The sequence below is a fragment of the Balearica regulorum genome, chromosome 5 (assembly GCF_011004875.1).
Source record: "Balearica regulorum gibbericeps isolate bBalReg1 chromosome 5, bBalReg1.pri, whole genome shotgun sequence".
NCBI lineage: Eukaryota > Metazoa > Chordata > Aves > Gruiformes > Gruidae > Balearica > Balearica regulorum.
The window spans coordinates 17193823-17221745 of NC_046188.1; the positions used below are offsets into that span (position 1 = coordinate 17193823).

Genomic DNA, 27923 nt, shown 5'->3' on the forward strand with positions numbered 1-27923 from the left:
AGACCAGAACATAATGGAGCTAAATTCAATTTTATGTATGCATTCACTTTGTACACAAGGAAAACAGGGTTACTTACCATCAAATAAAGTTTCCAAATAGTCTCCTCCCCAGATCCACACAATTCTGGATAATCATGTGTGAGAACACATTCTCTGGATGTGCCTCCTCATGGACCTCGGGAGACATTGAAATGTAAATTTCTAGATTGCTTATACACCTGCCTGCATTGAAGTTTGCACTCAGAACCGTACAGTTCCACATATGAAAATGTATGGGTCTCCCCTTCTCATTCCAATTTCACTGAACTCAAGTTGAATGACTTAAATATACTTACTTATTTATTTAGAAAGTAATGTATTTTTCTATACATGGATCCTCCACAGATTCTCACTCAGGAGGAAAAAAAAAAACTTTTCCTATCTTATTCAGACAAGCGTATTTAATGGAATTTAAGGGTATTAGCACGTTCTTGAACTATCCTAATGTCTACAAGTTAAACTCAGGCATCAAAACTCATAAAATTTAGAAAGCCTGGCTTATTCCATTAACTGAAAACAGAAAATTCACCTCTAGTTTAATGCACTTTATGTCCTGCAGCAACAGAATTCTCTTGAAAGAATGCTGCAAGCAGAAACAAACTCAGTCATTTTAGTAATTGTGTTGATATGACAGAAATCTTCATTTAGGACTAGAAAGACACATAAGATTACGGAAGCTCAAAGACACAATGAGGATGGACCTTAAAATCAATGTTAGGAATAAGACGGGGTGAAAATCACCCCACCTCTTAAACTATAAAATCAACTAGGAAACAAGAAAAGCTTTCAAGGGGAGACTGACATATTAGGAAAATACATAACTGTGAAAATGAGTTTGGAACTAATCAGCACCAAGTAAGGTGTGATGTATACACTTCAACAAGAGTATCCATAGTTTTCTGCAATCACAGCATTTGGAAAAATCTTGTTCGTCAATCAGATGAGCCATTTCGTGCACAACAAGAAGTGCTGAGAAATATGTCTAAGCTTTCCCTAAATCTGCATTTCAATGGCTTCCAAGGTTCATGAGGAGGTGCATGCAGAAATCCAGAGTGGGGATCTCTATGGAAAAGAACCCATACAAGGATGTCATTTGATTATAACCATAGAAATTTAAAAAAATATTTCATGATCTCATTCCTACGTTAACATCTAAATGATACGCAATGTATTTGTTTTATTAGCATAACCAAAATACTGACATCCAATTTAATCATTACTTAGATCTGGCATATTTATTGCTGTATTGCATGTTTGATTTTGCTCATCTTCAACCTAAAACACTTTTGTTAAAATATAAAACGTTTCCAACTAAATTTAATCAGGTTTTAAGGAATAATAAGCAATTTGCACATATACATTTCTACATTTATTTATAAAAGTAACCAGGTTTATCAATTTCTCACAAGTGAAATAAAAATTTGCAGTGTATCCATCTAGAACATTTCTTGCATTTATTTCTTCCTGTATCTGTTTTATCCTCAGCTCTAACAAAAAAAGTATTTATTTTTGCTTTTGGTTTTCTGCAAGTATTTCACTCATTTCCCTACCCAGATAAATAGGACCCTGAAATTACTATACAACTCATTTTGCATGTGCAAATTTGAATTCACAAATGATTTTTTTCCAATCTACAGAAGTGAAACCAAGTGCAGTAATTTAAGTCAGCTTATTTCCCTGCAATACGAGACTACATTTGCAAGAGTCTAATCACAGTTGAGTTGGGTTATGCCTTTATAGACTATAACAGTTTCCATTTAACGGTCAGGACCATTCCTCCAACAAAAACAAGGATAAGGAAAAAAAAAAAATAGATCCAGTGGTTAATGATATGAAACACTGTTTTGCAGTTAAAAGTGCAGTGAACATGGGTGCAACAGAACTGTTCTTCTATTATAGATTAAATAAATATTAGATAACAGAGCACCACTGAAGAACCTGCTTTATAAGAGTAAAGCCAAAGAAAAAATTTAACTTTTATACATTCCAGAAAGTTTTAATTTATAAAGGTTAAACCTGAAGACAACACTTAGATTTAGACTGATCTCATTATATTTCACTCTTTTACCTCTGCCTTGAGCCCATTAACTTAAGTTTCATTTAATTTATCAACTAAGGCAGCACTCAGTGTGGATTTAAATGACACTGCAAAATGAAAAACAAATTTTCTTACTTATTTGCTCAAAGATTGATCAGATTTATTATTAAAATTGCCTGCTTAATTTATAATTTTTCTGTCTTCAGTTCCTAATTCCTGTTTCTTCATATATTGTTTTCAGTTGAATGTCCTTTAGTATTATGCAGGCAGATACTTTTACAAAGTAATTATCACCTGATCTAGACACACTGAGCTCCAACTCCCACCGTACAAATATTTTCCAGGCCCCAGGTCCTCATCACATTGATGAGCATCCTTTTAAATTTCTTCTCCATCCCTATATAAAAAATCCTAAGACTAGAATCAAAAACTGTATTCCTATATTAGACTTTTTATTAGAGAGATAAAGACTACCACTTCTCCACATCCTGACAAATAAGGGTAAAAAACCCCCAGCATTTCTTATTACTCCTTCGTTTCAGGAAGGACTCTGCTCTCAAAGGAGAAACACCAAAGAAAAAAAAATTGATTCAGTACATTAAACAGAAAATGAAAAAAACCCCACCTTTTTTTTTTAATCCAGTAGGTTGGATAAAAGTGGGCTTTTTTGCCTTTGTTAAAATACTGGCAGAAAAAGATACATTCAAACTTCATTACACAGAACTTACTCTGATTTTTGGTAAAACCCGACGAAGTGTTTCTGCAGGATTCTGTCGCATTAGGACTGGAAGATTTGCCACCACACTTGTTCCTTGGATATCCTGGCCAGAACTTACAAAAATATATACATGAAATACATTACTCTCTACGATGATTACAAGCTCACAGGTTTCATTTAAAAAACCAAAACAACAAACCCAAACTACCCAGGTTATTCATATAATAAATCAAGAAAGGTATTACATTTTTTAACATAATATGTAATAGAAAACAACATCAAAATATGAACCATAAAAGCTGTTATGTGTAATTTCTAATATGGAATGTTCTAATTTTTAGCGTACCTCTGGAAAAAAATATAAAATGTTTGAAAGATCTTTTAAAACTGGATGATAAGGGCAGTGGTTTTGTGGAAGCTTTTATATTATAACAATACAAGTGATGAAGTTTAGAAAGGGGACAAATAGAAGATATAAATGAAAAAATCATGTACGTTGAGTGTAGTTAACAGAAATATACCTTTTTTCCTGTTTTGTAGGGAAAACAATCAGATGTATATTGACAAATATGATTAAAGAAGCATGCAAAAACTTGGTTAGCTTACAGATCTAATATGTTTCTCCCAATCCTGTCTCTCTCAAAGGTATCCCGTAATTGAAAAGGAAGAAAAAAAAAAAGTGCAGGATAGGAGGGAAAGGGTAAGTAGCAATGAAGAAAAGGCATGAGACGAAAATCAAAACTACCCAAGTGGATAAACTTCTAGGACGGAATCAGAAAACAAAAGGGTGTGAATGCCAAAATAAAAAATAAAACTAAACATCAACACATCCTATTTCCTGTTTAAATGCATAAAATCCATTTTGCTAAACAAATTCAGATTTGTTCCAACAGCTAAGCAGCTCATTTTTAAATAAGCACGCAAAGCTCAACTGTACATATGCAATTTTCTTAGGGTGACATTATAATTGAATGTACAATATGATTACACACATAATTTTTAAAGAAATTCATAGTAAAAGTACTTTTAAATACTTCCATATATCTCTTCCCATCCTGTCATTATTTCGTTTTCTTAGTGAAACATATGAGGTCAGGAAGGGGACTAGGTAGATAAATTGGTCACAGAACAGTAGATTTCAACAACCACTTTCCAGTTTTGTTCTGCCTCTGAAGTATACTAGGGAATTCACAGTTAAGATGCAAAGCATTTCCGCAGCATTTAGAGCTGAAAAGATTTTTACACGTTCCATTAATGCATCATCCTCAACATTCCTGTCTTTCAGAAGATCAAATCAAATTATAGGTACAGTCAAGCAGGCTAATTTGGATCGATTTTGCTGAACGCATACAAATGTGCTTTTAAAAATGAGGATATGTTTGTGTAACAGGCAAGAAGGAATAGTAAAAGCTTTGGTTAAAATCAACAGAGACTAAAATACCCCAGTAGAAATATTGTAATACCTAACTGGAAAGACTTTTTTTCTTTGCACTCTATAATTTCCCAGTGAAAATATTCAAAAAACAACTAGGTATCACCAGCATTAACTTAATTGTGTTTAGCAAATTGCAATTTCAATGTATTTGTGAAAGAAAGTATTCTTCACTATCCTCACAAACATAATTTCCCATGTTAGAGGGCAGTACGTTCTGGAAGATAAAGTACAGGCTGGAAGGCAGGAATTCAGGGATTCAAATCCTCTTTGCAAGGTGGAGGGTCACACACACACCCCAGTTCACTTCTGGTTAGGTTTCCATTCTGCAGACAGGTGTAATTACCTAACTCACCAACTACAAACTATCACTCTGTATACGGGTCTTAACATGGAAAAACCTCTGCCCTAACAAAACCTTCCTCTTCCAGAAAGAGTAAATCTTGCTATGGCAGATATATCTCATTCTTGTACAGAATAACACAAAGTGCCTGTAATTTGAAAGCATATATGTTGGAATTAACCTAATCTTAGATAGCGTATGTCTGCCTCTAAGATAATTTTCCTTTAAAATCAATGGAGATAAATAGGACTCAACAAAGAGCAATTTATCTCAGCCTAAATAGATGAGATAGACAGTGCCCTTGAAACACCTCTGAAGGCGGATGCAAAGACTAGCTCCCTGGCACGTACCTCCACTGTAAGTACACAATGGCTCCTGCCCACAGAAACACATTACGAGTCTTCGTCCTACAGACATTCATGTTTATGCTTAACTTCACCACTGCATATAGTCCTGTTGATTGCTCACGTAGGAATATATTAGAACCATAGAATATCTCAAGTTGGAAGGGACCCATAAAGATCATCGAGTCCAACTCCCCACTCCAGTGGCCAACCACCCTCTCAGTGAAGAGCCTTTTCCCAATGTGCAACCTGAACATGAATTAATATCTTTAGAAATGCTTGTGTGATTATAGTATCTAACTAATATAACTAATTTGGGACAAAATATAACATTCCTATTTCCCCGAGTTCCAGAGCAATCAAGAAGGATCCATCACAAACTTAGTCATGGCAATAACTGTTCTAAAGAGGTGCCACACACCACGAATGCCAGGAACCAGTATTTTTGTCTTTTTTTTTTTTTAATGGACCACATACACCTTAAATATTAGAAAGATAAGAACCCAAACAGAAGAGTTATCATAAAGTCTAAGATGAGTAACAAATGAGCAGAAAGCTGTTAACACTGTACTAAGGTTATCACACATCGCTGTCATCAGGGCTGCAACATTTTGACCTGCTGAGCAAAATTTGGGAATCGTTCCCAGAGCGGGGACTTCTCCTTTATTGCACCTGTACATATACAATGATAAAAAGCAAACAAAAATTACAGCTAGGTATGGAAGTCAACACAGATGTAAGAAAAATACACTGGAATTCACAGTATCAGAGTGTAATAACAAAAATATTAATTAAAAAACCTCAACAGGCTGAAAACAAGACAAATTTAAGATACATAATTTCAACATCAACAGGAAAAGACTTGACAGAGCATAAAACCAATCACCATTTCCTATACTTTTTTAGTATGTATTATCTTTTTTCTCTTGGTATCTATCTTACTTTAGGAATACAGAAAATTACTAATCCAATACTGCATATTCTTTTTAAATACAGTGTGTATTCCAACTGAGAAAATGTATCAGTACTTTTGTAATTTTTTTAATTCTCTGTTAAGACTACTACTGATGTAAAATTAAGCTAATGTGATTTTCTTAGAAAGTATTAGGAACCACTTTTCTGACTAGTTACCACATACACCACTCTATATTTTTAACTATTGTCTGTAAACACAAGAATGTTGACAAGTTTTGACAGGGCAAAGTTACACCAAAGTCCTTTTTAATACCATTCAAAACCAGCAAAAATGGATGAGAGTACAGATTTTCAGACTGATTTTAGCATTGGCATCCCTGCAATCTTCCTTGGTAAACATGTATGAGCCCTCAATAAAAACACGTCTCCCAGTAGCATTATCTAAACTCAGCAAAAGGATGGTATTCTGTCAACTACTGAAAATGGACTTAAATTAATGATTAATTACTGATCTATTTACATCATGCAATATTTTTGCATTATTCAAAACCCTTTTATTATCTAATTTAAAGCTATGAATACTGAAGCCTTTCACGTTTATGGCAGATTTCTCTAAGTGTCACGTACTAACTCCAACAAAGCTTTAAAGCAGAGCTGAGAAATCCAGAAGTCTCAGAGTAGAAAAGGGTCACAAGGTGGATGAAGCCCCCAGCTCCTTACAACACAACTTGCAAGGAAGAGATGTGCACCTTTGAATTATCCAGTAATAATGCAAAAGGTCAAGGTAACTAGGAGAAGCTATTTTATTGAAAATTTTATTCATTTTGTATCCAGATGCAAGAAAACTTTATCAGCCAGAAATGGAAAGAAAAGGGGAGCATTTCCCTTTAAACCAGAAATGCTTAGTATCTGGCTTGCTGCCAATTAAGAATGTGTAGCAGGAGGCATTTCAACACCTACACAGCCTCTAATTTTCCAACTGCAGAAGATTTTTCTTCTATTTCTACCAAAGAAGCTGCATCATAGATTTTCTTTAAATATTAAAGACTTCAGGATTATAATGAATTATTGCTAAATGCTCAGATTTAGATATTTTTGTACTAATAAATATATTAAAATAAATGCTAAATCTTTTCTTTAGAGTCACAGTAAGCTCAATGTAATGAAGGTGCTATTCCTTTATTAACAGTGCTAACTATAGAAGAACTCAACAGACCCCTATACTTAGAAGCAATTTAGCTCAACCTCTTTTGTGCTAGCAAAATCTACATAGATAATATTTAAATATAAAACTTCAGGACTCATCTTCTGAGTTCATCCTACAGGAGATCCCAGTGACTTTACAATGCAGGGAATCCTCAGCCAGGGGGAAAGCTCTCATGCCTGAACACTTCTGTCCTAATACTTACTGCCTCTGCAACACCTGCCACTTGCTGCCAATCAGCAGTACCAAAGCTGATCTAGCTACAAGGTTCACTGAAGAGCTGGTACTTCTCAAGTGCAAGTGTAGCACTAAGCCTCTCCCCTCTAGCCCCTGCATTTGGTTTTACTTGTTTTTTCTACCCTCATAAAATGGAAGTCTACACTTTATTTAGGACTGCCTTGAGACCGAGCAAATCTTCCTAGAAACCATTTACAAACATATGAAGGACAAAAAGGTGACTGGGAGTAGTCAGCCTGGATTTGCAGAGGGGAAATCATGCCAGACCAACCAACTTGACAGCCTTCTACAACAAGATGACTGGCTTGGACGGTGGAAGTTTTTTAATTTATTTTAGCAAGCCTTTTGACATTGTCTCCCATAATATCCTCATAGATAAACTGAGGTATAAGCTAGATAAAAGGAAAGTTATGTGGACTGAAAACTGGCTGAATTATTAGGCTTAAAGGGTTGTGATCAATGGTAAGGCAACCAGCAATACTGTTTAACGTTTTCGTTAATGACCTGGATGATGGGACAAAGTGCACCCTCAGCTAAACCAGGAGGAGGGTTTGATAGACCAGATGGTTTTGCTGCCTCAACAAGCTGCAGAAACAAACCAACAGGGATCTTACAAAGTTCAATGATGGGAAATGCAAGTCCTGCATCTGTGGAGCAATAAATAACCCCAAGCACCAGAACAGGTTGGGGGCCAGCCAGCTGGAAAGTAGCGTGGCAAGAAAGGACCTGGAGGTTCCAATGGACACCAAGCTGCCCAGGAGCCAGCATTGTGTCGAGTCAAAAGGTGGTTGACAGCATCTTGGGCTGTGCTAGGAAAAGCATCACCAGCAGCTCAAGGGAGGTAATTATTCTTCTCTACTCAGCACAAGAAACTCAGAGACAGATGGGAGTCCATCAAAGGACCACTAAAACGATTAAGGGATTACAGCATCTAATATTTGAGCAGAAGCTTAGATAACAGGGATTTTTAGTCTCAAAAAGAGAAGGCTTAGGGGCCTTATTTAGTATGTATAAAATCTGATGGGAGGCAGTAAAGAAGATGGAGGCAGATTCTTTCCAGTGGTGCCCAGCGACAGGACAAGAGGCAATGGGCACAAATTGAATACACAGGAAATTCCACTTAAACCTTAAAAAAATAAGTTCTTTAATATCAGAGTGTTCAAACTTTGGAATTAATTGCTGGGACAGGAGGTGGAGTCTCCATCCTTAGGATTCAAAATCCTGAGTTCAGGACAAGACTCTGAATATATTGCTCTAATTGACACTGCTTTGAGCAGGGAGGTGGACTAGATGGCTCTCCAGAGGTCCCTTCCCACCACAACTATACTATGATTCTCATATTCAAGATAGATATTTCCAGGTTTGCAAACTTTCAGCAAGCTCAGGGCAGACAATAAGATTTCTTATATTTAAAAAAACCTAACTACTTAAAATAGATACTTAAAAATCCAATCTGAGTTTAATTTTAAAAGCATTTTTTAAAATGGATTCTGCAAAATAAGAACAAAAGAGTTTAAAAAGTCCCTGGGTATTCAATTAGGAAAATTTTTATCTGGAATGGGAATGAAGGACTACAGCTCCTTCTACAGCATGAAGAAAGAAGATTAGTCACTGAATGTTCCCCAAGAGAATATTACCACAAAGGAGTTTGAAAAGATAGATTTACATCTCTCTCTCTCCTTCACTTGCACTAGCCTGCAAAACACAATGACAGGAGCAGAACACAGCATTGTAAAGATGACTGAGGTATGATGTTTACCCAAGCTCTAACTAAAGCACTGTGTTTATGAACTGACTTTTCTTTAACACTGTGGCTAACTGTATCAGTTCAGCAAAAATGATTTGCTAAACAGCCATTGTTGAATCAGCCACTGAAGTCCGTGGTTTGTGTAACTTAGTTTTACAAACCTAGAAGTTCTGATGGATGGCTGCAGGGGATTACAGTGTTAACTCCACACCCTGTGCAGTGCAAGATTCCAAAATGCTCTGTGTTCTTTTAAATCTGCATTTGTTGAAAACAGAAGTAAAAATTTACCAACTTCAATGGGTGAGGGATGAGAATAACGTGATTAAAAAAATGAATAAAGTATTCAATAACTGTATTAGGAAAGTATTAGGAAAAAGAAATTCACAAAGAAAATTGCCAAACATTGAAAAAGGATGCTCAGAGGTTGGGGGGATGCTTGGAGACACTCAAAACACATCTGGACGATATCCTGAGCAACCTGATCTAACACCAAATTACATTAGACTTGGAAGGTGGCCCTGCTTTGAGCAGGGCATTGGACCAAATGACCTCCAGAGGTCCCCAGCCACCTAAACTATTCTGTGACTGATTCATAAATCCTAAAATGAATTTCCTATTTATATAAAAGCTCAGTATCTGACAGGATTTAGCCTATTCAGAATGACTCAGTATCAATTCTTCTTCCAGGATTTCTGTTCTCCTGTACAATATACTGGTTGCCAAGGCAAACTAGAAATCCAGATAAATATTTCTGTCAATAACATAAAAGTGCTTGACCCATAAGACTGCCTTAGAGTATCTTCTTTACTTCTGTTGTGAAGATTTTTATATAGCAATCCTTCCTATGCAGACAGGAAGACATAGACGTAACATTTATTAAACTGCCTTCTACATACTTCTCTTGCTAAGTAAAAACTAACATTTTTACAGATTTTATTTTTAAATTTTGTTTTTGATTGTATAATTTCAGGGGCTTGGTAACAAAAAGGGGAAAAAATCTAGAGAGCAAAAAATTGTCTTGAAATTACAAATATTGATGAGTGATTTTAAGAGTAATTTTCATTTTATTTCAAAGCAAATACTCCTTTCATAAAATACAATCTGGTATTTTCTGTAAAAGTACAATCCTTTCTTAATACTGGTGTAAAGCAGTAACTTTCCTCTTATTTCATGTTATGTATGCTTACATTTTAAGTATACTTCTGTAAACATAAATTATATACCAGGAGTATCTGAACATCTATTTGACACACATTGTAGTAAGTTCATTATAAACAGATCCAGTCCCATGGAAGGATTTGTCATTTAATAAAAATAACTTCCTTTAAGAGCCTCAGTTGAACAAAGACTGAGAAGCATGAGCTGCACAAACATTAACACAGTCTTGAAACTATATTACAAGGGAGATTTTATAGACCATATAAGTGCTGTACAAAATTGTCTGTACATTATCCTCTACCATGTTGCAAATGACAAAAAAAGTATCTGGAATTAAAATGATGTTTTATCTGATAATTTGCCCTAGGATTTGAAACTGCAAAGATACACGAAATACTTGGGGTATATTTTTTAAATCAGATATCCGATGTATTGAACTGCTTACATTTCTGGCACTGTTCAGTAACTGCTAAAACAAGAGGCTTCCTTCTCAAAAAATGATAGTACAAAAATTTAAAAAACATTACTCATTTAGACACAACATATATGCATAATTACAGATCTATGTATCATCTTAACTATTTTATATATTATAAACCAATCTTATGTATTAAAATACAATATTGGGGCTCCTAAGCTGTATACTGCACTTTCTTCACTGTCAGAACACCTTCTGAAGACCACAGTTAGCTGGGTGCCATTTGTAACAACCTCAAAACTAATTTAAATTGTCCTAGAAGCCAATGCCCTTTTTCTGTGTGTACTAATATACTATAACATTTATGTAAGCAAGCCTTCATATATATGAAATTTATAACAATATGCAAGATTCTGTAATACGGATATAAACCAGATTGTAACCAAGTTCAAGACTGTGATGGGGCCCAAGAAGCAATAAGCAGCTTTGACCTTTAACCCTTCCCTCTGTTACCTGTCTAGCCAGAGCAAAAAAAAAAGAAGAAACTTGTATTTTCAGGCTTCTATAATTCTGCTGAAAATAAGATAGAATAAAATTAATCTGAAAATGTAACACCTGATTAATATCCATTTTCAAGAAGTCAGAAGTCCTGACAATATTGCAGTATGAACACCTTCTTGCAATTGACATGGTAACCCTTTTCAATTAAAATCTCATTTTCAAAACCACTTTCCCATCCTGATTTTCCCCTTCATATATATGTTCCTGTGGCCATTTTACAGCACATCTGAATAAAGTATACATGATCTATATATTAAAAAACCAAGAAATTAATCTGATCTTAGTACATAACTGAACATGCACCACTACAAATAAAACTTCTAATGCAATTACTGTAAGAATGGAAAACCCAGATTTAGCTGCACAGTACTTTTATATTCATAGTAACCTTGTTTACCAGGATCAGTTCAGTCAACTGAAGTTTCTTATTTCTGTTTACTTGCTGAACAACTGTCAAAGAGAGAAAGGATTTCTAATTCATACAAACACTCCTTGTTGTTCCCGAGCCAAAACAAATGTACTATAATGATACAATAACTTCATTCTTCCTAACATCATAAGTTTCTGTGAGTTTAAACACTAATTACCATGAGGAAACATTAAGCTTTTCTCCCTTGAATTTTAAGAAAAGCTTCAAGAACATAGAAAGTGCCTCAAAGGAACACATTTTTCCTCCCAAATATTACCCTAGTACCAACTATATTATCTCCTAGAAGACAAGTGTTTCCTCTTCCTTACATGACTTATAACACATATTGCATTTTGTGTTGTCTCTGGGTGGAATTCACCTTGGTGTTTTTTATTTTGAGTCTAAATTTGAAAAGTAAAACCACCCTTTTCACTTCAAGATCAAGATAATGCAATTTCCAATTCCCAGGTGATATAACAAAAATGAGCTAGTAGCTGATACTATTTCCCCCTCTGCTCAGTCCTCATTCACTGACTCAGAATTTATAATTTTCACTTTCAGCAAGATTTGTCATTTCACAGTATGCATTATATGATATAAGAAGTCTTCTGAAAAAGTACAAGGCCTTTAATTTTTCTACACAGAAAGTGGCAGGGGGACGGGGGGGTGGAAGAATCACAGATGCTAACCAAATTCTAGAAGGTTAAATTACTTCTGCTGACCTAAATTTATCTTATAGTCTAAATTAGACAGGATCACTTTTCATTCTCCAGTCTTATTTTTTGTATCAGTGTATTTCATCCACAAAGCTAGTTGTGGCGTGAAAGAGATGAACACTTTAATGACCTAACAAGTACTGCAACCTACTTAGAGTCTTCTTCAACTCATGGGTCTTATAAGTGTGGGACATTATACAGAATTGATCCAAAAGCTCCCACTTTATTACTTATCTGTGTCTTTCTATCATGCATTCTCATCCTTTCTGACCATAACATATTCCATCTTGTATCAATTCCATAGCAACTCTAATCTAATAATTGTGGAAGTTTATGAGAATCTTCTCAGAAATACGTAAAGGCTCTTGATGCAGAAAGAAGTATCTGTACATTTCAATCTCTCCTTTAGAAAATAGACTCGCAGGTCTAAAAATAAAAATTGTCTATTTTTTTAAGATTTATTGACTGCTTTAACAGAAGATATCACCCCTTCAGCTCAGCCCTTGCTATGAGTCTCTTTAATCATTTAAAACTGAACTATGCTATACTAATTCCATTAGGAATTCCTCTGCATACCATGAGGAAAAGCACATCAAAGATTAGAAAAGTAACTGTTACTGGTCCGTTTGTCTGTATCTGCATTGCGTCATAAAAAAACCCTTTTCTGTATACACAAGAGTTTGGTTTATATTGAAGACAATGGTAAAAGCCTGAAATAACCATAATCTTCTAAGACTTAAAGTACAGCTAGGACTTTTAAGCCATCTTCCAAAAGGTCCAAACTTTTTAGAATAGGCTTATAAGATCTGGAACGACAAAATCAATGTTTCTGCATCAACCACTATGACATAGACAAATGGTACATAAAACATACTTTGTACATGAGTTGACTATGCATTTTCAAAATCACACAGACTGGATCAAAAGAAAATGGCAATGTAAAAGACCAGTAGAGATATTGTAAAGAACGCTGAGTACAGAACAAAAGTACAGCGTATGAGTATAGTGAATGAAAAGCCAGGAGGAAAAGAAAAAAAGGTAAAGAGACTGACCTAAAGGGTTTGAAGCTATTGCTTGCAGCATTTTCCTTCATATACAAGAGAAATATATCTATATATTTATAGAGATATTGTAAGTAGATAGATATCATATATAATAAGCTGAACTCATGTTTCAGTTTGAAAAATATGGAAGCAAAATTGTAAAATTGAAAAATGTATCTGAAATTTTAGAAACTCTTTTGAAGCTTTAGCTGTAGAAGCAGTTCTTTTTTCCCAACCAAGAAAATCTGACTGTGACTTCAGGATGACTTCAGTTAACACTAAATTTCTAACAAATTATTGCTGTCATACTCTAAGGACACAGTGACTCAAAAGAAAAAAAAATAATTAGAGAACAAACACCAAACTGTGAACTTAGTCCTCATATAAGCTAGCTTTTAGACAGCTCAGAAGTGGAAAACCTTGTCTGTTCGCCTTCTGTTTGTTATTCAAATATTTTCAAGTAGTATTGGACATCTACTTCAAACTGAAGCAGTTACATGCATCAGCAATACAATGTCAAACAGCTAACTCTGGTGTTGTTTCCTCATCCATCAGAAGCAACCATAGATCAAAGGCAGCTTTCTGAGGTAAACATGCAAATAACTAAAAATTACTTCAATTCCAAGCTGTTGCTGATTCACATTCTGTCAAACAAAAGAGTGCTTTACTTGATTCATGTTCACTTTGGAAAGCAGGATGAAATTCAGCTACTTAATTAAAATGAAAAAAGAGTCAGAGTCATATGTCTTAGAAATACATGAGATTTGTTCTGTTAACGGCATACAGCTTGGAGTGGACAGATAATCAAACCAGACAATACAATTAACATAATAAACAAATTGAAGTGATGACACAAGTCTTGCAAATTTCCAGCTCTCTGGCATAATAATTTTAAACAGTAGATAAAAATGAGTATTATATATACAGATAATTCATCTGTATTTACATTCCTGTTAAAATCATTATGAGCACACCACCAGAATCCTCCTGTCTACCCAACTAGATTTAGGTACTTATAATTCCAATAACATTCCCTACCTTCAAAATTACTACAACAATCTTAAACAGCCTTTTGTTAAGACTATTTTTTCCTCACATACTCATATTTTACATTATTTCTAACAGTACAATTATCCCAAAAAGAGTTTGACATTCTGCAATGGAAAGAATAAATAAAGCATTTACCAGTAATTCCACCCACATTTACTAAAATTAGTTCAGAATCATCTCTGGAAGAAAAGAATATCTCTCTCTTTTGAATGCATGTCAAATGCTCAACTGCATAGATTCTTCACAGCACACCCATGTTAACCACCAGAATATCTGGCTTATCTATTTACTATGTTAGTATCAATATCCTTCTATGGAAGCAAAAGTAACATGGAAAAAGAAAAACTACAGTGAAAGGCAACCACTGATACAACACCATTTGCACATTGCTTTCCCCCCCTGCCTTCGGTTGGTTTGTTACTGAAAATGAACAGAATTAACTGATCACTAAAAGGTGTAGGGCAGTAAATTTTTCATCTAAACTCACTGTGGAATAATAACACAATATATTATTTTCACGAATAATACTTTTACAGCATCCATGCAAATGGATATCTACAGGTAGAATTTACCTTAAAAACAGTACACAGTGCTTAGAATATCAATGTTATTTCAGTGCATCCAGAACTCCAAAGTTCTTTATGAGTATCACAGAGCCAACGTAGTCTTTACAGATGCTACACAAACCATCTCCCACTGCTATTCAGTGTGTAGTCTCCTGAAGAGAATGAACTTAAGGCAAAGCCCCAGTCACAAGGATGCTGGCAAAGAAAAGGAAAATAAGATGCGTGCACTTGCAAGGGAAGGAATAACATGTGGGGGAAAATAAAATCAGTCCTCTGTATGTTGAACTCAAAAAGGGGAAGCAGCAACCAAAACCCTAGTACTTGCATCCTTCACTAAAAAGCACATAAGGTGAGCGAACACCTCAAATGACCTAACAAGTACTGAAATCTACTTAGAATCTTCTTAAACTCATGGGTCTTCTAGGTGTGGGGCATTATACATAATAGATCCAAAAGCTGCCACTTCTCAATAGTTCATTTAAAAAAAAAGTCAACTTCATTTAATCAGGAGATAAGATGAGACACTGGAAAAGTACTTAAAGCCTTCAGAATTGGCAAACAATAAGATACAAGGATCTGGATATTAATTTTCTTGATCTATCTACTCTCCAACACATCACTTTCAAATAGGTGGGATGGTTTAAGTGATCAAAGCACAAGTGCATTTATCTGTCCTTAAGAGTTGATTTTACCATACCAGTATGAACCTAATCATTTATTATAAACTCATGGTGCAAGTATTTTCTTCATGCGTAATACAACAGGCATGCAAGGTTCAAAAGAAGTTACAAATAACCCTTAAAATGCACCTACAGTTGGCCTTACATGGTGATAAAAATAAGACAAAATAGACATACTGTAGGGTTAAAACCTGTACTAAAGAAGCAGACTAATTTTAAGTAGTCATCATTCTTTTCCTCCATTGATTTAGTGGTTAGTACTTGATGCAGTTGTAAAAAGCAAAAATAAAAATAAGTCTTGTCCTGAAGACCATACCCTAAATAACTTCCACTTCCCAAAACAGCAGAGAAATAGGTATCCTAAACTTGAGCTTTTAAATGAAATTACATAAAAGGAGATTAACTGTTTATAACAGAAGAATTTTGGTGCAAGCAGCAATGAGGCAGTGACTCATGTTTTGCTATTTAATATGGACATAAATCCTCCTCCTCAAAAAGCTCAGTTACAATTTCAGCAGTGAAAATGGCATCTTTGCTGTTTCTCCCTTTAAAGCCAGCATTTTTATCTCCAGGCCTGCACAACAAAGTAAGCAATATTACCATGTAAATATGTATATTAAAGCAGATGTCCTTCACATTTCGCTTTTACATAAGTTTATTCTGTCAGAAACAATACAATCAGTTCATATTTACAACAAAAACATAGTTAGCACTTTTAAAATATTTCCTTACTGTCCCTAGTCTAGCCTTCTCAAATACATACTCTTGGTAAAAGAAGTTACCAAGCAATTTCACAAGGCAGGAGGGAAAAAAAAAAGGGGGGGGGGGGAGGGGAAAGGAGGGGGGAAAAAAACACACCAGAGAGTATATACTACTTTGAAAAGTCAGACCACAAGCTGGTCAGCTGCACAGGCAAAGAGTAAATCATCCCATTTTACAGACATAACCCCTTGCAAGCAAAATGTATTGGTATTACTGAGTGCAACAGCACTTCTCCTACTGTGCAGCTCTGGTTATATCAATTGAGCTATCAATGTTTCGACCCAGCTTGAATCCAACTTTCCTGCTCTTCTCCAACTGGTAAAGAGAAATGTGTTGGAGTTATACAGGAAGCTTTGAACAACTTCTATTTAATCTTAGCATAAACTGATGGCTCTAGTGCTTAATGTTGTTCAACAATAGTCATGGGAGGGAAAGCTAACTGATACCTACCCAAATTAATTCACCGGTTTTACTTCAAGAAAAGTAGACTCAAAGCTTTTTACTAGGGACATAATTGACAATTCACACACAAAGCTTTTCCCAGAAGCAAAAAAACCCAGGGACATAATTGACAATTTGTATGTAAAGGTATTCTCATAAGCAAAAAACCAAGGGCTCCAAGACTTTCTGCTTATACCCTTCTTCATGATTCTGGACTGCCACAGAAAACCCTGTGGCAACTTCTGCAATTTTATTCAAACTTAACAGTGCATTGTGGCTTTAAAAAAATAAAAACAAATTACATCATTCTGATTTAAGATACACTGGGAAAAGAAAAAGAAATTCCTATTTTTTTCCACAATCAAGTGGAAGCTTTAAGTTTAAAAACCTATGAGAAAAATGCCTTCAGAAAAAATGTCTGTATTGATCTATTTGCAAAGGCAGAAGAATTCTTAAACTGGATGATTATTGAAAAATGGATAAGGACAAGAAGAATGGATAAATTACTTTCCCCTCCCCCCATTAGAAAGAATGTAAGATTATGCTCTTTGAGGCTTTGGTCTTTCTTCACCATTATACATAATTTTGACTTGGTGATGCTAGTCACCTTTATTTATATAATCTTACAGAAAATGTAAGTTTAAAAAAAATGTCTGAAGACCTACAAATACCTTCCTGGCTACTCATAAGTAGATAAAGTCAATAAAACAAGACCCATAGCTGTTATACTCAGCTCAGATTCATACACACTTAAAATGATGCAATTCCATTCATGTCAGTTCACCTGTCCCTGCTTACAGACAGCCTGAATCTGACTTTCTTATGCTACAGTAAATTTAAGAACAGTGGAAGAACAGGAAAGCAGGAATTACAGAGAAACACTGGGACTAAAAATCACACTGTAGCATGTTTCTGTAAACAAAGAGTGTGTAATTTTGAAATTATACAATGACTAAGTAGTACTGTCTACCCATAGAATCTGTTAGGAAAGGTGTAGGTATCTAAAGTCCACTAGTATGTAAGGGATAAATGGGCAAGATGTTAACTATTGTTGTAAATAAGTTCAAGAAAGCATAGCAATTCCCCTCCATCCTGCTGTGAATTGATAGCACTGACAAGGAATGACTCAGCTAATTGGCACATGAGAGTTGTACACATTCTCAGAACCCACAGGCACACAACACGCAATAAAGAAAACTGCTCCTGAAACAACTGCTACCAAGACACGGAGGAATATATCCAGAGCCTGATATTTTTATTCCTTAACATTAACCCCTTGTAGGTGAATGCTTTGCAAAAAGAAACATGCAGAAACATTTATTTGAATGTAAAAAAAGCTAAAAGGTAGAAATTAATTAAGAATACCTGTATCATCAAGAGTCCATTCAAATAATAACATGCATATGAAATATCTGTACATTTTCCTGCTTGTATAAAAGTATCAGCCAGAGGCAATAAAGCATGCCTCAGACAGATGTATCTAAGAGATCTAGCAGAGGTTTCCAAGTGGTTGTCTATTTCTCATTCTGTTTTATTATGACTCATAAAGCAGAAAGACATTTTTCTTCCGTAGACAGAAGTGTTCATCCAATAGGCTATAGGGAATTAACATTCAATGGGAAAGACTCCATCTTGTCAAAAAGTGTCTGAGTGAGACCAGCAAGGTTATTCATGAAAGAGGAGCAACTTCAAGAACTACAGTGAATGCGATAGCCACGAAAAACCAGTTTTAACAGACTGAGGCATAAGAATTAGAGAACCCTTACTTTCAAAGCCTGCAAGGGATATGGTTATTGTTCAGACTGGAAAGACCTATACACAACCTGATCAAGGAAGGTAATTATATACTGCAGGGAGGGAGGAGAAACAAGATGTAAAAACGCCAGTGACATGTTAGTTCTCAAAGTGTGAGTTACAAGAACAACTCAGTTACATAGCATTCCCATGACTATCATGTTAAAATGAAAAGATTCCCGCTACTTTCGCATCACTAGCCTACCTTTAAAAATCCTTCCCTGAGGACATAACTCTGTCTTTGGCTAGAGATGCCACTTGTGGCATCACTTTTGGAATCTGAAGCGACCTTCTTTTTCAGGCAGAGTCCTATAACTGTGTATAATTTAAACAGTTGGTTCTTCAGCCGTAATATGGGTTTTGCCACACTATGTCAATAGAAATCCTCACTACAGAAATCACTTCCAATTTCCTTTTCAGTTTGTCTCCAAGATCTATGGGGAACTTTTCTTATAGAAAAAGCTGTCTGTTAAAGATTAAATAAGATGCCTCTACCAAAGTAGGAGAACTTCTCAATGAATAATGGAGACCTCCTTGAATTGCTTAGTCTCAAGAACTGTCTACATTCCCAGCTTGTTTTCCTGGTGTAAAAACGTCTGTTTAAGTGATGAAATAATCCTGGTTTCTTTCCCGTGCCAAAGCTTTGGGGTCCGAGGCTTGACAAAGATCCAGTGTAACTTTACCACAGTGTTGGCATTTAGACTGCCAGCTGGTGGAACAAAGGCCAAACATTAATATTACTAAAGTTAACTCTAAAAATAGCTAAATAAAACAGTTCTACAAGTATACCCCAGAGAACAGACTTAATTTTAAATTCAGTGAAGCTATTTCTTGTCTCATTCCAAATTATTCCTGTCATAGCATATCAGCTGAGGTACAGACACAGGCACAAGCCTGCAGTCCTAGTTCCTGAAGTCCTTAAATTATAATCAGAATTTCACCTCAGTAAAACAATTTCCCTTCACACAAAGTTTACAAAGTGCAGCAATGGGAACCAATACATAATGGAGTGTTATCTGCCTTGCTTTGCGGAGATCCAGCGGAGTATCTAAAAGAGCCCTGAATGTAAAAGTATGTGGTGTAGCAGCACTAAGAATCATTATTCTGAAGAGTCTCAGCATACTTGAATTTTTGGAACCGGTAATGGTCCATGCTACTATCCTGATAGTCACAAAACTGAACTGTCTGCTACTGCTTTTAGGGGAAGAGTAACTGGACCAGTACTAACTGCTACTGCTTCTCTCTGTCAGCAACCAATGAAGTAGAGTCAGAATACAGAGCCATGGAAGCATCACACCATGACATGTGAAGGGTTCCCTATGCCTACAACAAAGTAGTCCTCACAAAACTGTAAGTTTGCAAGAAAATCCACTAGATACTTGTTTCAGTCACTAACATCTGACAGTCATTACATTACAGGGCACCATCATGTGAAAGCATTCTCAGACTTGTCACGAATGGAGAGCTTGACCTTCTCTTTGAGGAGTTTGTACCTTTGATATATTTCAACACAAAACATAGTTTTACCATCTACATCCTCATGCAGTCTCTACTGGATGCATCTTCAGGTCCTGACATAAACTAGTGCAATACTATTATCTCTTGCCAAATTAGGCAAAGGATACAAACATAAATTAGTAATATTGAGCAAGCATGAGGATAAAAGCTCCTCACAAGTACAAAATGTTGTTATAAACACTTGGAGCTTTCTAAGGAAGGTAATATAAAGGAGAATTATTATACTTACACATTAATTATGTGCCATCTCAAAATGAACTGTGCAGCTGTTAAAAGTGATTTATTAAACACCAGTGCTCTTCTAAACAAAAACAAAACAAACTCGGTCTCCTGCTGGGCAACATGCTATTCCTGTATGGGATTTGTCATGTAGAAAGAAACAAACATTGTAAATAATTAGCTGGATATTCCTATGTAGATCTTTTCTAGGAGAGCATAATAAGGTTTTCCCAGGGCAACAGAACAATTTATAGAAGTTAAGGAAACCCACAGTTCTTTCAACTGTGTTTACTACTGAAAAAGATATCCACACAGCTACCTAGTTTCTCTTTATAAGATCCTCTGAAACATACATGTAATTGACATCTCCAGAGGAGAATTTATCAATGCATAAGGAAGAGGACCACTGATCTTACTCATGAGAGCTCTCATGTAGACTTCCAGAAGTCCATTTAATGTCAAATGGCTCATTATATACACTACAGCTGATACTTTATACTTTCTGATCATTTCAACCAGTACTTGACTTCACAGATTCAAAGTATAGATTCAAGATAGAGTAACCCGAACTAAACATGTTCTGCTATTGATGGGTGATCTACCAGCTGTGATTTCTCTGCTCACGCACACAGTAGCACGAGCAGTCATGCAGTTGCACATTTTGTTGTAAGCAAGTACCTGAAAAATTTATTAGAATTAGTATCAGTTCCCTAATCTGCCCAAGACTGTATGGCTGCAATAGTATTAGCACTGGCACACAAAATTTATCAGTAACACGCAGTCACGTAAGGAAAGGAGGGAAAAGCTACTCTTTCTTATACAGGAAGAGTTTCATTCAGCTTGACTGTGAAACTATACGTCGGGAAACCTTAGCTTCATGAATACTATAAGCCAGCCAAACATTGCGTTAAGTCTCAAAGCCATTTCACCCACTTCCAAGCACTGTTCCCATGCTGCTGCCTGATTCCTTTGCGCTGGCACAGGTCTTTTTCAAGGTGCACCAAGTCCTCAATCACGCCGTTATGTGTTTTAAAACTAACCATGATTTTCAGGGTTTGCCTCAGATAAATTCCCCAATGTGCTGTGCAGGCACAAGGGCAAATGTAGCACAAATTCTAGAATGGGGAGAGGACTGGCACTGCCATCTTCCTGCACTGACTGTGGCCTGAGGAAGAAAACTGAAATGAAGATTTTTCTCCCTCTCCTTTTTTTTTTTTTTAAACTCTGCTCTGGATATTTACAGCTGGTTCCTCAGCTGTAGTTTCAACTCAGCAAATATGTTCAAGAGAAGTATTTGCACAAATCTAAATTTTAATGAAAGTATGTGACTTAGCATCATTTCAGAAGACTACAGGTACACTTTTCACTTTAAGGTGAAAGAATCGGTTTCATAAACATTAATTTATTTGCATAACAGAGTCAAGGTCAAGCAACTAATTTATACATCCAACTAAGTGAATCAGGAATGCAACTTTAATAAAATTTAAGTTGCGATTTACAAAATAAAAGACACTATTAAATTATGCCCAAGAAAACAAAAAGAAATTCTCTTTAAGTTAGTAGTTACAACTTGCCAGTATAGTTGGAAGAATTATTTTCCAACGTGCTCAGCATGACAGCTGGATCTTTCAGTATACTATGTATGCATGAGGATCATAAATTCAGAAGGTGTATAATCTGAATAGACTAGCCAGTTCTCACAATTAAGTAACCAAAAAAAAAAATTGACACAATGTTTATATTAGAAAATCATCTCCTAAAGTTACATTTAAATTAAAGCTTTCATTTACATTCAAAGGTGAGTTGCCTGCACCTACAGAGAAAAGAAAATCTCCAAAACTAACATGTTGAAGACCGAAAACTAAAAGGAAAATAAAAAAATTAAAAAATGTTTTAAATAATAGTGATTTTGACACTCACAATTAACAACATATAGTGTATAAAAAGATGTTTAGAATTTGAGAATACTTCAGCTAATCAAAGATGACTACAATAAAGTAAAACTTCTTTTTTTTTTTTAAACACTTACTAAAGTTTATAGGCATTGAATTCTTTCCAATCTAGATAAAGTATCTATTGTGTCTTCAAAAATTGTGCTAAATGTTTTGGAGGGGAGTTGTTAGCTAAACTGAGAGATAGGATCACTCCAAAACCAAAGTACCTTATGTTCCCAAAAGGGTGAATAATTCAATCTTCCATCTTGATAACTCATTATTACCCTGTTATTTTGAGTACGACAGAAATGTCAAGGCCTAGAAGCTTTAACACACAAATAAACAAAAAGTAGCTGAATACAAAATAATACAGTACAATGTAAAACCCCCAGGGAGATCTATCCTCAGAAAACAAACCACGCTACAGTGTGCATGCCAGTAACCGTCCTTGTATCCAAACCAGATTCACATCAGGAAAAGAATACATATTTTGCTATAGGCTGTATGCCATAAAAGGGTGAGCTACAGTAAGACAAATTAAAAAAAGTAATAACATCAATCAAACATCAGCAAACATGGAAACTAAGACTACAGGAAGAAGTTCATAGCAGGAATAAAAATTACTGTCCCTGAGCTGCTTATTGCCATTGTCCAGGCAGAGGTCACAATGCCCTGAAGTGGAATGCAAACTATTCAGTCGCTTTGATGCAAAGTCTGGCAGCTTGTCTTAATCCACTGATGGTTTTATAAGCCATCAATCTTGACACCGACATGGTTGAGATGCAGCACATAGCTATTTTGTTCTCCTTCCATTGGGCCAGCAACATCCATAACACAGTCAGAATGCAACTCTTCAGTGATTCCAGTTAGACCCTCCAGAAACCCTCAAGCACTCAGCCTGAAGCTCTAAAACATAGATCCTAGACACTCAGATGCCTCTCCCTCTTCAGGCACCTAAATCCATTTGATTTCCATGGCAAGTTCATAAACATCCCTGACAACCTGATCTAAGGAAGGCCAGTTCCTCAAACAGAATCAAGGATAATTGAGATTACAACAAATGACAGCCAAATTTGCTAGTGCATTCTCACTCAATTAGGACTTGCTCAGTCTAATTGCAGAATGTTACCTAATTAAAAGTGAGCAATAATGATCTAAAGCTGAAGTTCACCTACGCTTATGTCATATTGAAGTGATTCTGGCCACCAGGAGACCTAGAGTCCTGTCCTTTTGCTTGCACAACTGTTTCTATATCCACATGATGAACCAAATCAAGGAGTTGATTTAGCTGAAAACTAATCTGACTAAAACTGATCAGCTCTAGCTAGATCATCTTGTCAATCTACTGCATTACATAGTTATCTGAAGAATAGCACTGGCAGAAAGAGGGAGACTGAAAGCAAAGTCACCCCTAAAAATAATAATTTTTTATATATAAATATATATGTAAACTTGTTAAGATTATCAAAATTGCAATTAGGACTTTAGAATGTAAAACCAAACTATGATAGGTAACAATAGAAAACCAATTAAAATAAAGCCGCATTCCTGTAAAAGTGGGGTTTCAAACAGGATTAATGTGTCAATATACTCACCATTTGCCAAGAACATTTATTTATACTTAGAAGACAATGAACAGAAAGAGCATGCCAGAAACTCCAAAGTATTACTGGCAAATCAAAAGTAATACAAGAGGTGAAAAAAGAAGAATGAACTGATGAAACTGATGAGAGATGGGAAATTAATACCTCCTCATATACACAGTATAGCAAGAATCGAAACCAAACAAAAATGCTATTCAGGCACCAAAAATCTCAGACAGTAGAAGGCTGTACTATTCTCTCCAACTAGGATGTCAACATACCTGTTTTCAGACTACAATAGTAAAAGACTTCAGAAGTAGAAATCTAGAAAAAGCAAGTATCTACTAAACATACAACACTGCATATAAGCAGACTGGAGTATCCAAGTTCAAAGGTGAGGAGGAGAAGTTGGGGGCAAGTTTCAGAGGGAAAGGAGAATGCAAAAAGAGAAGGAAGTGGTTGGGCTTTTTGTTCAGAATGAAAGCTATTAAAATGTGAGGACTCTTTTCAGACTTTCACAGGAAATAATTACTAAACATTAGCTTTCCTGTATCATACAAAGGTTTCACTCAGTATTAGTCAGCTCCATTGTACTGTACAAGCAACACTAAAGATATCCTCCTCAGTAAATTAAAAATCTCCAACTTGCAGATTAGGGTTACATAAATAAGTGGCAATATAAAAGACAACATGACACAACATTAAGTATTTTGATACTATTTGTAGATATTTAAGGTAAGAGATTTGCTTCCTATTATTGTTCTTGCATATTTTTGAATGTATATGGAGATAGCATCATCCTTTCCAAATGGACCACAACACAGACATCATTAACAATTCATTTCAATCTCACCAAAGCAATTTTTATAGGAGGATTTTCAGAAAAGGTAGTGTCTTTTTGGATAACATCAAAGAGAGTCCCACATAAGGGACAACCTGGAGGACAGCAAATAATGCATCTCTGTGAGAAAATGAGGCATGGAAAGACCAGACTGACATTATTATCAAACAGGAACAGGCAGGGGTACTGCATTACGATAGATTAAAAAACACCAGACAAGCCAAATATACATACCTTTGTACACTATATAAAGGACACTACCTGTGTTACAGGCAGCTTTTCAACTCCGTTTGCTTATACTTCACTCAGTACAGGGAATGCAATATACTATTGAACAGCAAAAGCCTCCACTGGATTATTATATCAACACACCTGGACAATCACAGTAAGCGATTGCCTCACACAAAGCTTATCAAGCGGCGATGAAGCTACCTTTCAGCAACGAGGACAATGCAGAGGCAAAAATGAAAACTTCATCACAAGGAAAAGAATATTATGTCCCCAGAACAGCTGCTCAAGTAGAGAGAAAGCAGATGAAGATGTCAGAAGTTCAAGGCCAGGTTGAAAAGCAATTAGTAGGATGAAAGATACAAAGTAGAACCTTTTAACCTTTAACAAGGCAATGATCCAGTAAAGACATATTTCTAGAAACATGATCTTTAATTGGGAAAAGAGCAGAGAAATTTGCTGTCAAACAGGGAAAGGAAAAAAGACAAAAAGTCAACCATGTTGATTGCTGTGAAGTAAAAAACAAAATTGATATGCATCTTTTGCAATGATATGCACCACATGCAAACTGTTTTCTCTAAATTTCCCTAGAGTCAACAGACTGCTTTGATTACAGGAACTATTAGCAAAGCAAGTTTTAAAATCCACTATTCAACGAAGTTCAGCATTTAAAAAAAAATAAACGAAATTCAATATCAAAAGTAGTATCAGTAGACAAAAATGTTAACCTAAAAATAATGCTACACACCCCAAAAAGGGAAAATTAAGGCACTGAAAATACGTACTCTAAACACTGAGGATAAGCATAGACTAGAAGAGCACTTAAAACAGCAGAATAAGCAAACTGAGAGGGAGCTGCAGCTGGTTCTCTAATTACTAGGCATTGTTTAAAAATGCATATTCAAATCCAAATCCCTCAGAACATATCTACTCTCAAGATGACTTACACAGTAGTTGAAAGATCTGTATTTTAAACTATCAAAATGTAAGTTATTCAAGTAGTTGCAAATAAATACTTTAAATAACAAGAAGGAGGAGGTAAAATGAGAAGCCAGAACACAGGGAAGTGTTAATATAGTATCTTCTACAGTATTTCCTAAGGACTACGAAACTAATCTCTCAAGTTTTCTCTTCTGAAAGTCCAGATACATATGGTACGCTTGAACAGCTCTGTTATCAGTCTGTGGTAACTGCTCATGCCTTAGAGTGAATATGAAGCCACTGAATGATTGGTGTTATAATGTTAACACTCAGGGAATCTCGCAAAATCAACTGCAGGGAAAAAGAAAATGAAGTACTACTCAGTGTTGGTGAGGGCCATATTAGAAACTCAGAAATGTTTATACGTGTACATAGGCATCCTATTCTATGCATTTAAAAAAAAAAATACAGTACCTGTTTTTAACTCGTCTATACATATATACAGAAAGTAACAAACTACTACCAAAAGACAGCAAATAAAAGGAGTAAAGAGTAAAGCACTAAAAAACTGTATGTAAGCATGATGGTCAGCAATGTTGCACAATAATATTTTAGGAAATACCTGAGTAGATAAACAGCCCTCTCAATATCACTGAGTTCTTCATCAACTGTCAATCTTTCTATTTCTTCTGGTGTCTGTCAAGCATGAAATAGAGACATAAGTTTACAATGCCTTACTATTTGCTAATTTTAATCTTCTTAAAACAACCCCTTCCTCCCCACGTCCAGAGATAGTTCCACAAGTAATTTGAATTTAATCCTTGAAATCTCTAGCCAACATTTCAAATTCAATCAAATAAATCTTTCACCGGGAAAAGATGGGATGTAATAGAAGTAGAGTTCCATGACAGACACTATCCCTATTAATCACTTAAAGTATAAATAAGTCACATATAAAAAGCTAAGTTAGTCTATTTTTTTTTCCAGCTTAATAGTGTTATACTAGGAATATTAAGTCCCTGACATACAGAATTCGAGTCATATTCCAAAACGACTGAAAAAAATTTTTAGTATCCCGGTGCTGTAAAAAAATAAACTGCCTATTCAGTTAGCTGTACATAAATCAAAGAGACACAGTTTCATATGGATTTTAAAGCATCATTCTATTTTGAAGTATATACCTTCAGGCTCCTGCGTACTGGCCTCTCTATAATAGTTAGTTCCTGCAGGTCTTCTATGTATCCAAACAGATTGCTCTGACTAAAATCCATTTTGGAGAAGAAGATTATTGGATGCATGTAACAACTAAAGCCTTTGGCAACCGATGCTCTCCCCGAGTCTCACATCGCACTGAAGGAGGCAGGACCGACACGGCGCAACACCCCCTCCGAGCGCGCCAGCCGCGCCTGCCGCCTTCCTCCTGCCGCCGGGAGGCCGCCGCCGCCGCCGCCGCCTCGCCTCAGCGCACACACTGCGGCAGCGGCCGCCCGCCGCCACTCGCCCCCGCCGAGCCTCCTGACGGGAAACTTTATCCGGCCGCGCCGCTCCGCTTGGCCCGGGCGGGCAGGGAGCGGGGCCGGTGCCTGCAGCCCCCGGCGCCGGGAACCCGGTGCAGCCGCTGGTACCTCGGCGGGGGCGGGGGGGGGGAGGGAGTTTCGAGCCAAGTTTCCCCTCTTCGCCGGCCGCCCCTGTCCGCACGGGGGATGCGAGGGAGGGCAGGCTGCCCTCTGGAGAGGGGACGGCGGAGCCTCTCTGGACGGTGCCCGGGCAGCGGGGCTTGCTCCTCACCAACGGGGCAGGGCGCGGAGCGGAGCAGCCCTGTGCCGGGGTGCCGCCTCTGCCCTCCCACCCCGGGAGGAGGGACGGTCGCTGTGGTGCAGTGACGCTCCCCGCCCCCGTCCCGTTCCCGCGGCGCAGCCCCCCCCCCCAGGCGCCCTCCCCGGCAGCGCGGGGGCGAGCGCCACGGCATCCGGGCCGGGGCAGCCCCGCAGCCCCTCGCGGTGGGGCCCCCCCAGCACCGCCGAGCCGGTCGCCGGGGCAACGCGGCGCTACAGCGGCCTCCGC

General features: G+C 36.6%; 1 protein-coding gene across 1 annotated transcript in view; it reads right to left on the bottom strand.

Annotated features, from left to right (window-relative positions):
• The window catches only part of PPP4R4 (protein phosphatase 4 regulatory subunit 4), a 68356-nt gene extending 40708 nt beyond the window's left edge, over positions 1-27648 (bottom strand). Inside the window, 3 exon segments of the mRNA XM_075753640.1 lie at positions 2806-2908; positions 26482-26555; positions 27041-27648. Coding sequence (XP_075609755.1) covers positions 2806-2908; positions 26482-26555; positions 27041-27157 — 294 coding nt within the window. The 5' untranslated portion in view covers positions 27158-27648.
• Positions 27649-27923: the final 275 nt, after the last annotated feature.